The sequence below is a fragment of the Ammospiza caudacuta genome, chromosome 19 (assembly GCF_027887145.1).
Source record: "Ammospiza caudacuta isolate bAmmCau1 chromosome 19, bAmmCau1.pri, whole genome shotgun sequence".
Classification (NCBI taxonomy): Eukaryota; Metazoa; Chordata; class Aves; order Passeriformes; family Passerellidae; genus Ammospiza; species Ammospiza caudacuta.
The window spans coordinates 7,087,412-7,102,826 of NC_080611.1; the positions used below are offsets into that span (position 1 = coordinate 7,087,412).

A 15,415-nucleotide genomic window follows, 5' to 3' on the forward strand; every position below is an offset into this window, starting at 1 on the left:
TACTGTCAACAATTCATCATTTCTGCAGAGCAGGCAAGGAGCTGCTTGCATCTCAACTCCCTGCTGTGCACTGCACACCATCTCCTGTGCCACCCTGGCTTTGATCTGGGAGCAGGGCCTGACAGCCCTCGCTGGTGTGCAGCTCATTTGACATTCAGGAGGTGTCACTGGTGTGGCTGTGGGTAGAAATGAGTTCTCAGACTTTGAAACAAACACTGAAGTTGTATAAAGAATGGAAGTGAATGCAGGGAGGGATGCTTTGGATTGACAAATGAACCTGGGGGACTGAGGAAAGCCCAGCTCTCACAGTGCCAGGCTGGCATCTCATGAACTTCAGGTGGCCTAAGGAGGATGCTCCAGCATCCAAAGGACAGGATCTGTGCAGCAGAAAGGGAGGCTGGCTGATGAGTGCTGTTTGTGAGGGGGTGTGTGCTAATGCAGAGGAGGAAATTTAGTGATGACAAATGCTAAATAACGTGTGCAGGGAAAACAAACTGTAATCATGCAGTTACATGGATAGGGCCTAATTGCACTATTATCACTCACAGAAGAGCTCTTGGAGTTGTTGCAGAGAGTTCTCAGGAACAGCAGTGTGGCACTTGACAGGAGGAAAAAAGACAAATTGAGTATTACTAATTGGTAGGAAAAAACTTCAGGAAACAGAAGTTAAGCGTCATTGTATTGGGTCTGTCAGCGCCTGCAACCCACATGTGCCCACCCTGTCTAGGAAGGCTGTGGGCAGCCTAGAAAAGCTACAACAAAGTAAAAAACCACTTCCACATGAGAAGAGAGAGAATGAATTAGAGGTGTTCATTTTGGAAAAGGTGTAGAAGCTTCTGAAATCATGGCGGATGTGCAGAAGGTGGGTGAGGGATGGTTTTTCACTTTCTGTCATTATCAAAGGTAATCCAAGGAGTAGCTTTTAATTTGCCTCTTGCTAAATAAAAAGAATTCCAATGATTTCTAGGATCTGAGGTGGGAGACACCTGAGGTGTCTTGAATGTATTAAAAGTGGCAGTAGTGTGTGATCCAAGGAAAAGAGAAGAAAAGACTTCCAGGACTTAAGGAGGAAAAAAGTAACCTGAAAAAATTAATTAGGAGTAAGGAAGCACCAAGGACCTGGAAAATCAGACCAATAAATATTTCTTTGTCTTAGAGGGACTGTGGGGCTGCCTCTGGATCCCTGGCAGTGCCAAAGGCCAGGGTGGACAGGGCTTGGAGCAGCCTGGGACAGTGGAAGGTGTCCCTGCCATGGCAGGAGGTGGCACTGGGTGACCTTTAAGGTCTCTCCCCACCCAAAGCAGTCTGTGATTCTGTGGTTGTATGAATCATAAATGAGCTGGTGTGTGGGAGCTTGCACTGTTCCGCAGTGATGATGTCAATGTCTGTAAAGAATTGTAAAAATGATCCCAAGTGATGGAGGGATGAAACGCCACGTAGATAAATGTAATGTAAAGTACCTTGGAGAAATGAGGTTTTACTTCTCATGGCCTGTAAGTGATGTTGGGCTGATTGTTATCACTCAGCAATGAAAGGATGGAGTTAAGAGTGATGTGAGCTCTGTGCTCCCAGAAGCAAAAAGCCCTCACCAAACCCAAAGCCCATCTGAAACCGGATATTAGGGTTTATTAGGAAAAGAAGGGAGAACAAAACAGAAAAATCCCCATCTTTCTCTGTGAATACCTTCTAAATAAATCTTGAATGGGCAGCATCACCGCCAGCCCCTCTGCTGCACCTCAAAGGCTGGAGGAGAACGGGAAATGGTGCAGAGGCAGCAACAATAAAAGGAACAGGATAATAAAGATTGCATCACTCGGTGCAGATAACGATTGCAAGGAAAATCAAAAGGCTGCTTCTGTCTGAGGAATTATTGAAGAGGCTAAAGCTCTCCAACCTGAAAAGAAGACAGCACAGGGGTGCTGAGGGCTTGGAATCCTGAGTGGTGCAGAGAAGTTGGTGCCAGCAGGATTGTTCCCTGGTTTTGCACTGGACAAATGTTTCAGCAACTGAAAAGTTCAGGCAGCACATCAAAGGATGTACTTTTGTACAGAAAGCTCAGCTGAACTGTGGATCTCCTGCTCACAGGATGTTGTAGGTGCCAAATGTTGGGCTGATATCCACAGCAGCTTAAGCTCGGTCATGAAGTCAAAACTCATCAGTGGCTGTTAAGCACAGGGATTTGAGGTGTGGGTCAGAAGGTCCTGAAGTCTGCAGCTGTGGGAAGCTGTGTCCAGAGCTGTGCCTGTGTGTGCAGCATTCCCAGGACAAGGGCTGCTGTCAGCTGCAGGAGCTGAGTGTGCTCTGCAGAGCTGGGCCTGGGGTGGGGATTCCAGAGGGGAACCCAATAACATCTCTGCTTAGGAGATCCTGGCTGTTTATCACAAGGTCCTGGCTGTTTATCAGGGGGTATGGAGGTACACGATGGTTGAAGTAGAGCTGTTTGATCTGGAGTGTCTGCAGGACAAGCAATGCCATAGAAACGGCAGTGAGTTTGTATTGGGAATGTGAAGGTGGCTCTGATCCTCAGGAGGCAGCTGGAATTGTGCTGGAAACAGGACTTGGTCAGGTTCACATTCCATGATTGTGCAAATGATCATTTTGACTTGGGAATTTGCAGGTTGGGGGGCTTGCCTCTGAAAATGTGAGGTGGGCTGAGGCTGTGAAGGACTTCAAACAGCAGCAGAGCACCTTGTGTGGAGATGTCCTGCTGGTCACAGCCTTTGTCTCCTACCTGGGCTACTTCACCAGGAAATACCGCCAGGAGCTCCTGGATGGCATCTGGAGACCCTATTTGCACCAGCTAAAAGTAAGTCCTGACTGCTCTGAGAAGCCATTGTTTCTGGGATTAATGTGGCCACAAATCCTGGTGCCCACAGGGGATCTCTCAGGTGAGGGACATCACTGTGTCCTCAGGATGTGGCCATGCACTCCTCCCTGGGGATAATGTGGTGTCCTTGCTCAATGAAGTTCCTCCATGTACACAGGAAAATCCCAAACACAGAGCCCAGATCTGCAGTTTTGTCCATGGCCATGAAGGAGGGGAGAATGTGGAGAAGGAATTGGAGCAGGCAGAGCTCGCTGCCAGCTCTCCAGGAGGCTTGGAAAAACTCCAGGTGTTTTTTCGTTCTAGACATGAGCTCTGGTCGTGCTGGCCATGCCTCTCAGCTGGTTTTACCCATGTCTTGCTGTTAGGACCAGATGGAGATCATTGTGCTTGAAACTTGTTTAATATTTCACTAATTTTAACAGGTTTCTCATACAAATGGTGCCAAGAAGCATTTAAATAAGGTCCCAGAGATGCCCAGTTCAAAGGGCTGACCAAAGCAGACAGTACCTTAGGCTGAGAGAGGGAAACTTCATTCTGTATTTTTTAACTGAGCCAGAAACTTAGTTAAGACATGGTTTCAAAAATGACCTGGCTGTGCTTAGAAATGCCAAGGAAGTGCCTGTAATTCCAATAGAAATGAGGCCCATTCTGCTCAGACACCTGGCACAGGTAACTCTGGCTGGGGCAGCTCTGCAGGGGAGGTCACACCTGAGCAGGGCAGAGCAGCAAAATCCCTCCCAAACCTCCCGATCCCACCGCTGCTGACACAGATAAACACCACCTAACCCTTTTTACCTCAGCCCAGCTTTCCACCTCATCCATCTTTCCCTGGGATCTGCAGGAACGCTCTCTGTTTGCCTGGCAGGTGGCGGCGCCGGTGACTCCGGGGCTGGAGCCGCTGGTGGCCATGGCGGCGTGGCGGCACCAGGGCCTGCTGCCCTGGTTTTTTACGTCAGCCAGCTTTCCCTGGGATCTGCAGGAAGCCTTTCTCTTTGCCTGGCAGGTGCCGTTAACACCGTGGCTGGAGCCGCTGTCGGTGCTGGCGGACGAGGCGGCCGTGGCGGCCTGGCGGAACCAGGGCCTGCCCGCCGACCGCACCTCCAGCCAGAACGCCGCCATCCTCAGCAGCTGCCAGCGCTGGCCCCTCCTGGTGGACCCCCAGCTGCAGGGCAGCAAGTGGATCAAAAACACCCACGGGGACACGCTCCGCGTGATACGAGCCGGGCAGAAAGGGTAACGCCGTGCTTCTCTGGGAGGGAGGGGTGCTGAAGGTGGTTGTGGCTGTGGGGATGAGCCTGGAGATGGTAGTGGTTGTGGATGAGGAGGTGGGCTGCTGTCGGGATCTCTAACTTGTCAGAGTGACCCCAAGAAAAGTTGGAAAGTCTCTTTTCCCACCCTGGCGCTTGAAGAATGAGTCAGACCTCTTCATTTCTCGGCCTCAAGCTTGTTTATTGTATCTTATCTGTAAAATTCTTTCTCCTGCCCTGCCAAGGTCCATCCGGCAGGACAGTTCCAGGCACTCTGCCTGCCCCCGGGGCAGTGTTATGTCTTTATACTAAAAACTACGTATACGTTTACAATTACAATTACTATCCAATACCTATCCCTATGTTAGACTGTGAGCTTCTACTCTAAACCAATCCAAAAGTGCCAACATCACAGCAGAAGATGGAGGCCAAGAAGAAGGAGAAAGGCTGGACATACCCAGATTCCCCCATCTTGCCTCCTGAGCCCCCATTCTAAAAACCCCAAAATCTAATTTTCACCCCATGATAAATTCACTATCATTCTACTTAAACTGCCATGGCTTGTAATCCTTCATGTGAAGGTTGGTAATTGTTTTTTCCAAGGGCTAAGTCAAAGACACAGTGGTCTTGGGCTCTGTGCCAGGGTCTCTGAGCCCCCTGACAGGGTCTCGAGTCCTCCAGGGCAGCCAGAGGAATTTCCTGGGTTCCCACAGCCTGCTTTGAGGTTGGCAGTGAAGCTCACACCGAGGGCTAGAGGGTCAATGAGCAGGCTTGTTGTTTTGTTCAGGATGAGGGCTGGCAGCAGTGGTGTTGGGGTGTTGGGTGGCTGGTTGAGGGTCTGATGGCTTAACTTGGATGCAGCAACCTTCCCAGAGAGACGTCCCGCAGGAGACAACTTTCTAGGGGTCTCAGCTGAGAGCATTTCAGCTCTCAGTGATTTCAGCTCTGCCTTGCCAGGTGCACCCTGGCCAACACAAAGACAAAGAGACAGGAGCATGGTGTGGTTATTTCACAGTTAGCCTTTATTCCAGCATCCTGCAAAGGACACCAGTGATGGCAGCTCCCTTCTGAACAGGGCAAAAATTGGGGGTTTTATGGGGAAAAGCATGGGTGGTACAAAGGGGGAAAAAGCAATCGGTCCCAACAAATCTACATGGGGTTCCAAAGGATGCTGGGGACTCACCATGACCAGGGAGGATTTCTCAGTCCAGGAGGGTTTGAGAAGATCACCCATTCCAGGGGTACCACTCCATGCCTATCTGTCTCCACACTGGGGACCCTTCTGGCAGCCTTAGAGCTGGCTTAGGGAGGCAGAAGGTTGGTTTTACAGGCCTGTGAGGAGTGTGGCAAGTCATGGGAGGAAGGCTAAGGATGGGTTTATGGGCAGTTGGGTGTTTGGGGTAAATGTGTATGGTAATAGGCCTGATAGGTTGATTGGTAGGAGAGTGCCACATAGTGAGCCTGAGATGTGCCTGCCCAGGGTGTTTGGTGAGCACTGGGCACTCATCTGCACTGAGCCAGTAACACTGAGGGAAACCTGCCACTGTATCTGCTCACATTATCTGCTGGTTCATTACCAAAATGACAGGTTTCTTATTAAATCAAGAGTCTGTTTAGTGCTTGACTCTGTTACCATAGAAACTCCTCTGAAGCTGGTGATGGAGTGAGCTGAGGCTCAGTATCAGACAATTCCAAACTGGCTTGGCTTGGAAGGGACCTTGGGCACCATTCAGTTCCCCTCCTGCCCTAGGCAGGGACACCTCCCACAACCCAAGGGTGCTCCAAGAACTGTCTAACCTGGCCTTGGACACTGCCAGGAATCCAGGGGCAGCCACAGCTGCTCTGGACAAAAGGCCTGTGTATCCTCCAAAGGCTTGTTGTAGCTGTAATGTCCTGGTTAGCTTTTATTTTTACTGTTAGGGTTCTGAAAACCACAAAGCCCAGAGCTCCAGGCACCCTGCAGCTGCAAAGGGCATGAGAAGGGGAACACAGCACTGCCACAACGTGGCTTCCTCCACAGCTTTTTCCTTGGAGCCAGCCTTATCCAGGTGGATCCTTAGGGCTCCCTCCCTCTCGGAGAATGAGAGAATTTGTGTATGGAGCAGTCACCACGTGTCCTGGGCACAGTGTTTCATTTCCTTGTTAGGAATTAATTTTTCCTAAGCATGACTCTCAGCTCTGGGCAAAACAGACCTGAAATCTGCTCTTCATCTTTGCTTTAAGATGAGCTGTATCATTTGGCTCTGGAGAATACAAAGAATGTGCTGAAAATAACTCCAGGCTGTGCTAGCTTTGCTCAAGGCTGCCCTGGGACAGACTTGGTGGTCACTCTTCTCCTTGGGATGTCTGAGGCCTCATTCTCTCTGTTGGGCTGCCAGAACTCTCTGTGTCAGTGCCACTTTCTGCACCAGGGTCTGGCACTACCTCAGCCCTCTTCCTCTCTCCAAATGCTGGCACCCACCTGTAGATGCCACCGTAACGAGGGTCCCCTCTGTCCCCTCCTCACTGACAGTGTCACATCCTGCTCTGCTGCAGGAAGAACCAGTGCTCTTTCCCACAGGTATCTGGACACACTGGAGCAAGCCCTGGCTGCTGGAGACCTGGTTTTGATTGAGAACCTGGAGGAATCCGTGGATCCTGTGCTGGGGCCATTACTGGGGCGAGAAACAATCAAGAAAGGCAGGTGAGCTCAGGGGGATTGGGGACACGTGTGGATGGGGGCTGGGGGCTGCTGTGCTCTCTGTTCCTGCCCTCAGACCGTGGGTGTTCACATCCAGCAGCACTAACATCCTGCCTTCAGCAGAGGCCGTGTTTTTAATCAGGCAATCACAGGTAATTCAGCCATAGGATGGCTTGGAAATCAACCCGGATTTCTCATTTCATTTCACAGCATCATTCAAACCTCGTGTAAAAGAGAGACCTGTAATTCTCCCATTGTACGCTGACCTTGGGGTCTGTAATTGGCTGTTCTGACACCAAATTATTACCAAAATAGCTGCTGCTATGTTGTGAAGTAAAAGCAGCCTTGAATTTTAGCAAACACTGCACAGTGTTTAGAAATGCAGCTACAGATTTCAGCATCAAGTGTTTCTTAATGAGGTCAAGTTCTCATGGCAGCTGCTGGTCACCTCCAGCTGAGAGGAGATCAGCAAGGGAGGCAGCCAGGGGGCTCTTTTCCCTTAAGTTCTTTGAGGGTTATTTCCCTGCTTGCCTAAAACATCCCAGGCTGTTGTAAACTGGTGGGCAAGGTGAGCTGTCTACAGAGTTTGCTGGGGAAAACGTCCTGGGAAGGGTGGCTGAGCATGGGTTTGGCTGCAGGATGGAGGATGGAGGGGCAGGATTGGTCCCAGGGCAGGATTGAAATGTTTGGAGGATGTTGAGAGGGGGATGCAACAGAGAGGGTGGCAAATCTGAGCCCCCCTCCAGTGGAACATTCAGGCATCCCCTTTTGTGCATCTCTGCTCTCAAGTCTCCCTGTGAAATCATGAGTTTGTTTATTAACAAAGGGAAAATAAGTCATAAACCACAAAGGAAATCCAAGGGTTTTGTGTTTCCAGGCCTCTCCAGAATCCTCTCCTGGCCCTGCTGCCCACACCCCTTTGGATACAGCCCAGGACATGGTTGGATTTCTGGGCTGGGTAAAACTTGGGTTCAGAAAATGTTGGAATTTCCTGGGGTCCCTGTGAGCTGTAGACTGCATGTCAGCAGTGCAGAGTAGGAGGGTGCTGGGTTTTCCTGGCTGATGGCACCTCCTGGGAATGGCAGCCACCACCCTCCACTTGTCAAGCTCAGTGCAGCTGCAGAGCTGGCCTGCTCAGAGCCAACACTCTGGGTAATTTTTGCTGTGACCAGTGAAAAGCTCGAGGCTGAGAGGCTTTTCCTCCCTGTTTTTGGGAGAATTCAGCCTCTGCCCAAAGCCAGGAGAGTTCATGGTTGGTTGGACTGGTTGTGCCACTGCTGGAAAATCTGAGCTTCCTTAAACAGGATACAAAATTGAGGAGAGGCTCTCTGGGGTTTTCACCTTAAATCAGAATTCATTTAAATGAATTAAATCATGATTTCTGTGAGGAATGCCAAGTATTTGGTGCTGCCACTGACTGAGACCACCGTGCGTGCTGTGGTGACAGCTCCTGGCTGATGCTCCTTCTGCTGAAACCCCAGGTACATCAAGATTGGGGACAAGGAGTGTGCCTTGCACCCTGCCTTCCGTCTGATCCTGCACACCAAGCTGGCCAACCCCCACTTCCAGCCCGAGCTGCAGGCCCAGTGCACCCTCATCAACTTCTCTGTCACCCGCGACGGCCTCGAGGAGCAGCTGCTGGCGGCTGTGGTGCGCCTGGAGAGACCCGACCTGGAGGAGCTGAAGGTGAGCTCCTGGGAATTGTCTCTGGGAGCATGTAGAAATCATCAGAAGCATCGTTATTACACTTAGAATTTAATTATAATTATTTTAATTATTGATATTGTTATTGATATTGTTATTAGTATTGTTGTTGTTGGTCTACACTGAGAGGCCTGACCTGGAGGACCTGAAGGTCAGCACTCAGGAATTGTCTCTGGGAGCAAGTAGAAATCATCATCAGCATTATTGCACTTAGAGTTTAATATAATTATTTTAATTGTTAATTTTGTTATTGATATTGCTCTTAATATAGTTGTTATTGGTCTACACCAATAACAGAGAGACTTGACCTGGAGGAGCTGAAGGTCAGCATCTGGGAATTGTCTCTGGGAGCAAGCACAAATCATCAGCAGCATCATTATTACACTTATAATAATAATGATAATTATTATTATTGATATTGTTATCAATATTGTTGTTAATATTGTTGTTGTTTTTCTACACTGAGAGACCTGACCTGGAGGAGCTGAAGTTTAGCACCTGGGAATTGTCTCTGGGAGCATGTAGAAATCATCATCAGCATCATTATTACACTTATAATTATTTTAATTATTGATATTGTTATTAGTATTGTTGTCATTATTGTTATTGGTCTACACTGAGAGACCTGATCTGGAGGAGCTGAAAGTCAGCACCTGGGAATTTACACTGGGATCAAGTGTTACAATCATCATTATCATAATTATTTTTTTATTTTTATTCTTATTATTGGTATTTTTTAATTTTTGTTTTTAACAAACAACATTTCATATGCCAGCTTGCAGACGTTACTGAGCTCCTCACAAAATCAAATTTCCCTTGTATGACAGACATTGAGGAGTTTTTTCCCCCTTCACCCTTCTCTTTTCTTGGTATTTTGAGAACCCTTGTACTTGATTTTCAACGTTTGTCTCCAAAAAATTCTTTTTATTTTCCTCCTCCTCTGGTGACTGAAAGCTGAGTTTCTCATTGCCTCAGGTTTTTTCTGGACTTCACAGATTTAATTTTGGAAGCAGGATTAATCTCGCTTAATTTTCAGCATTTGTGGCAAAGGATCCTCTCTGTAAATATTGTGAGGCTGGAAATGATATTTTTCTCTTCTGGTTCTTCCTCCCACTTTGTAACAGGCCAAAATATTTTCTTTCTCTCTCTTAACAAGTACGGCTTTAATTTCAAGGCAATTTTATAAAGAAAATCCTCCCTTCTGATGACAGCTTTAACGGTGTAACAAATACGAATAATCCTAAATATTTTCTGAGAGTGGGAATAAATTTACTGCATGTGCTCACTCATTTTCTGCCTGGCCTGGGTTGGAACTGCCTCTTCTTCTCAGTTGTAGCCCAGTAAGCCACTGGTGGCAGTGGGACCCTGAGGGCAGGATAGAAATGGGTGTAGGACAGGAGACGCTGTCAGTTGTGAGCCTGAGCTTTCCCTGTACTTACATTGGTACCCAAAGGATTTCACTGCTGGTTTTGCCACCAGGTTTTAACCCTGTGTTCCCCATGTCTGCTGGGACTGCTGTGGGCTGGAGTGGTGAGGGCAGAGGTTCAGCAGGAGGGGTGAGGAGCAGCTGGGGCTCTCCAGGCTGGCTTGACCCCAAGAAATGAACTACAAAGACACAGGATATGAGTTTTGAGATGGGGATAAAGGTCTTCTATTCCTGATTCATTTCCAGTGTTTTCCAACATTTCTAGAAACCCGTATCAGTTCTCCTGGTGCTTTCTGTGCAGTTCCAGGTGCTTTCTGTGCTGTTCCAGGTGCTTTCTGTGCTTGTTGGATAAGGATTGATCCCAGACCCCAGAGCTCTGTCCACTCCCAGGAGAGCAGGAATCAGCGCTGCTGGGCCATGGCAATTGTCAGTGGGAAGCCTGTTCCCATGTGAAGCTGATTGATCCTTAATTTACCACATTCTTTATGGCTAAAGCTTCCTGGATTTATTATTTGCAGTCAGATCTCACAAAGCAACAGAACGAATTCAAGATCACCTTGAAAACGTTGGAGGACAATTTGCTCTCTCGGCTGTCATCAGCATCTGGAAATTTCCTGGGAGACACAGCGTTGGTGGAGAACCTGGAGAGCACTAAGAGGACAGCTGCAGAGATTGTGGAGAAGGTACAAAGACACTGATAGCCTGGAGAAAAGCATGTCTGTGCTCCTTTAAGGATTTCTGGGTGGAATGTAACCTCTGCTCTGCCCATCTCTGCTCTGTCTGCTGAGCCGGGAGTAGAAATTGGTATAAATGGCAAATGCTCTCCATTCTGAAGAGCTCCAGGCTGTTTAGTTCTTTGGAGCTTTTTTTTTTTGTGTTAAATGACCTATTTAAGACTAAGAGAAAACATTGGTGCCTGATGTGACGACAATAAAATTTACACACTGTATCAAGGCAGCTTTAAGCTGTTCCACCATAATCCTGGGTACATCACACTGCCTCTTAGGCTGGGTTTTAGTACTGACCAGGGACTGGAGTCTGTGATCTTGAGTAAATCTGAAAGAACTCAGGTATTTCATACCCTTTTATTCCTCAGAGTGTAAATCAGCATTTGTGTGAGCACTGCCAGCTGCCCTTGCTGGCTGCAGGGGCTTAGGTAAATGCCCAAAGGTTTTTCCTTGCCACTGAGGGAATTTGGGAGGTGTGGTTCCCATGCTAGGACTGTCCCAGTGACCAAGATATTGAGTGATCCTCCCTCCATTAAAAAACAGAATTATTTTCCCTTCATGGTGCATCAGGTATTGGAATAATATACTGCAACAATCAGGTGCATTCAGCTCCCTGGGGAGGGGTTTCTTGAAGCCCCAGAAGAGGTGTTGAAGGGATTTTTTGATGTGGAAAGTTTGGCATCTCCCCCTTGAAGTAGTTGTTTTGGAAGTGCTTCACCCTCCAAACCAGCTGTGCTGTACAGCTGTTCACTGCCAGCAGTGCCAACAAGGCATGGATTTTAGAGTTTGCACCTGGGTTTTATGGGTTTGTGCCCACCTGGAATGCTGTGGAAGAGCCCTGCTAGAGGTTCAAGTCAGGCCTCACTCTCCTTTTGGTCCGCCTACCCAAAGAAAGGTGTGCAGCCAACATTTTCCTTGCTTTGGAAGTTCTCCCGGCTCTGCAGATGAAGAGCATCTGTCTGGCCCAACTCTGGCTCTGGGTTTGGCAGAACTGTTCCTGAGCCCAGCCCTGCTCATGGGGATGTGCAAACATCCCACAGACCCCACAGCAGATTGAGGCTCATCCTGTGCTTCCTTGGGGTGCCTGCTGGCTTGTTCTGCCACAGGGAGCCTAGGAATGGCTGGAGAGGGACTTCTTGCAGTGGTAGGACAAGCGGAAGGGCTTCAAGCTGAAAATAGGCAGATTTAGGTCAGATGTTAGGAAGAAATTCTTGGCTGTGAGGGTGGGCAGGCCCTGGCACACGTTGCCCAGAGCAGCTGTGGCTTCCCCATCCCTGAAAGTGTCCAAGGCCAGGTTGGACAGGGCTGGGGGCAGCCTGGGATGGTGGAAGGTGTCCCTGAGTGGAATGAGAAGAGCTTAGGGGTCCCTTCCGGGATTCTGTGATCTCATTGCATGGTTTGCTTGGCTGGCTGGGTCAGCACTGTCCCAGCAGCTCTTGACCATGGTGTTAGACCTGTCTGTCCTCAGCCAGGGACTAAAATAAAACCCAGCAGTCTCAGGGAGATCCCACTTCTCGCTGCTGAGGTGGAATGAAAGAACAAACAGGAGTGAGGTGATGGTTCTGCCAAGGAGGTTTTCACATGTCCATAAGAGCAGCTGCAGGGCCCTGCCCAAGGGCCTTTTCCTTCCCTGAGGAAAGGCAGCAAAGAGCTCCTCTAAATGAGCAGCTCTCAGCCTTGGGGAAGCTGCCTGGAGCAGCACTGGGGCTGCTCAGCCCAGGGTTGTTAATGGCCTGCACAGGAGGGGGGCAATTAGCACCAGAAACTCATGGATGAGAAATTGAATTCCAGTCAGCAAAAAGCAGGGAACCGAGGGAGAAGTCAGGAAAACTGGGGGATGGGGCAACTGGGTGGAAAATGCAGTTAAATGGAAGGTTCCAGAGGGGGAGGATGCTGGGGAGGGCAGCTCCAGCCTGGTCCCATGGTGGTCGCTTGTGGCTTGCCCTGATGGCTTTGTGGCCAGTCTTTATCATTGCAACGGGCCCCCAGATGGGTAATAATTAGTATAGACTCTGTATATTACAGAAGAATGATTAAAAATCTTCATTAAGAAACCCATTGCTCCTTTTTATACCTTAGTTCAAAACAGGCAGAATTGATTGGTCCTGTAGTTAAAACACCATTACCATTGGTTAATTAAGAAACCACCTTTTGGTAAACAAATTTTCATAACACATTCCACATGTGCACAATATCAGGTGCAGTAAGTTAAGATAGGAATTGTTTCTCATTCTTTTCTCTGATTTTTTCACAGCCTTTACCCAGGACGATGCCTGGGAAGGTTGTGTTTCTGCCTTTGGCCATGGAGCTGCTGCCACAAGTGTGGCAGGGCTGTGGGCACTGCCCAGGGGTGCTGTGACAGGATTTGTGCTGTTTCCTTGCAGGTGCAGGAGTTCAAGGTGACAGAAGGCAGGATTAACGAGGCCAGGGAGCAGTACAGGCCCACGGCCTGCCGCGCCGCCGTGCTCTACTTCACCATGAACGAGCTGCACAACGTCCACCCCATGTACCAGTTCTCCCTGAAGGTACCTTCCTCTGCTTCTGGGGTCCCTAAAATCAGAATTCAGTTCTGCCTGAAAGTACCTGCCCTCTGGGGTCCATAAAATCACAATTCAGTTCTCCCTGAAGGTACCTGCCCTCTGTTTGTGGGCTCCATAAAATCACAATTCAGTTCTCCCTGAAGGTACCTGCCCTCTGCTTCTGGGGTCCATAAAATCACAATTCAGTTCTCCCTAAAGGTACCTGCCCTGTGCTTCTGGAGTCCATAAAATCAGAATTGCAGTCACAGAATCACAAATCACACAAGTATGGGGTTGGAAAGGGTTTAAAGCCCATCATGTTCCACACCTTCCACCATCCCAGGTTGCTCCAAACGCTGCCTAGAAGAAGTTGCACCTTTAATGTTCTATGAAATAGAAAACTTTTTGTCCTATAAGAAAGCTATTTTGGGGGATGGAGGGTTAAATGAGCATCTTGGTCTGCAGCTTCTTGCAAGTGATTTCTCACCTTGACAAGTGACCTGGAAAAAGGAATTGAGGAGACACTACAGAATGTTGAGCCTCATCCACAAAGAGGCTTTTCTTTTTGATAGCTACAACTTGTTTGTTGAAGTAATTTTATCAGAAAAAATGTACAGAATATCTTTTGTGCCTTTTGAAAGATTCATCCCTCTCACATACATAATAGATCCGGGGGTTCCTGAGGTTTCACCTTTAATCTGTGTCTCCTGCAGTTAGTTTGTTTTATGTTTTCCAGTGAACATTAACAGCGTGTATATATACATGGAAAATTATTGGGGGAAATGTTTTTATCTAATAAATTTTGATGGCAGATCATAAAACGTTGTGTAAAGATGCACAGGGATGATTTTAGAATACTTGCCACACAGCTGGGAGCCCATTATAAATTAGAACACAAAGATTTATGTGCTGCTCTGCAGCATGTTTTAACACAATTTAAAGAAACGTTAAGCAGGAAAATGCATTCTGCAATTATTTAATAATGCATTCAGTATCAGTGTTACTTTAATTTGTCGAGGCACCATTTTTCCTTTGTAGAACCCTAAAAATCAGGCTGCCAGCATGGTCATGCCTTGTCCAGTTGGTGCCATCACTGTGTATTGGCCTGGTTATTTCCTTTAGCTGGGCCCAGCACATGGAGCCTTTGCATTTCTAAGCAGAGCTCGGGGTGTTAATTTTCTTTTTCCAGCTGTATTTGATAATTTCCCCATGCTTTTAATTTGGACAACTCTGAAACTTGTTTGTCTTTTCTCATTTAGATCAGAAATGTTGTTGCAATAATCCTTAACCTCTTATATAAGAGGGTTATTCTCAATGCAGACACCCACCCTTGAGGGTACTTCAATGACTCCTTCAGCTCACTGCTCCCTGCCCTCCTCAGCCAGTCCTTTGCTGAATCCAGACAGTAAAACAGTCATGGGACTTAAAAATTCTTTTTTTTTTTTTTTTTACCATTTTAATTTTTATTTATTTTTTTGAGGAATTGCTCTTCTCTGAGTTGAAATATTTGTGCAGTGGGAGATGTGCTTTCCTCCTCTGCCCCACTCCGCTAAGACCCCTCCTGGAGTAGTGTCCAGCTCAGGGGTCCTCAGCACAGGAAAGGTGTGGGCATGATTGAGCAGGTCCAGAAGAGGCAATGGATATGATCCAAGAGCCCCTCCATGGAGCCAGCTGGGAGAGCTGGAGAAAACTCCATGGAGAGCTCAGAGCCCCTTCCAATGCTCTCCAAGAGAGCTGGAGAGGGACTGGGGATAAGGGATGGAGGGACAGGGCACAGGGAATGGCTCCCACTGCCAGAGGGCAGGGATGGATGGGACATTGGGAATTAGGAATTGTTCCTGGGAGGGTGGGCAGGGGCTGGGGTGGAATTCTCAGAGTAGCTGTGGCTGCCCCTGGATCCCTGGAAGTGTTTGAGGCCAGGCTGGACAGGGCTTGGAGCAGCTGGGACAGTGGGAGGTGTCCCTGACATGGCAGGGGTGGCACTGGGTGGGTTTGTGTTGGAGTTTTCCCCATGGAGTTTTTCCCCTCTTTCCTGGGAGCTCCACTCTCCACTGGCTCTGTTTGCAGAGGACATGGCTGTGCCATCCCAACGGGAGCACACTGGGCACAGAAGCATCTCCTGTACCCTTGTGTGGCAGCTCCCTGTGCCCTGTTGGGGTCCCAGGGCATGTCACCACTGCCAGGTGTCCCTGGGGATGTCACTTCTGCCAGGTGGTGTCACCTCTGCCAGGCAGAGCAAGGGGCTGCGTGGTCTCTGTGTGCTCCCTGCGAGGCAGGACCTGAG

General features: G+C 48.5%; 1 protein-coding gene across 1 annotated transcript in view; it reads left to right on the plus strand.

The window, feature by feature from the left end:
• Nucleotides 1-15,415, plus strand: part of DNAH9 (dynein axonemal heavy chain 9) — a 147,339-nt gene that overhangs the window by 81,706 nt on the left and 50,218 nt on the right. Inside the window, exons 54-59 of the mRNA XM_058817530.1 lie at nucleotides 2,618-2,806; nucleotides 3,831-4,060; nucleotides 6,635-6,757; nucleotides 8,236-8,440; nucleotides 10,403-10,567; nucleotides 12,997-13,137. Coding sequence (XP_058673513.1) covers nucleotides 2,618-2,806; nucleotides 3,831-4,060; nucleotides 6,635-6,757; nucleotides 8,236-8,440; nucleotides 10,403-10,567; nucleotides 12,997-13,137 — 1,053 coding nt within the window. The remainder of the gene's footprint in view (nucleotides 1-2,617; nucleotides 2,807-3,830; nucleotides 4,061-6,634; nucleotides 6,758-8,235; nucleotides 8,441-10,402; nucleotides 10,568-12,996; nucleotides 13,138-15,415) is intronic.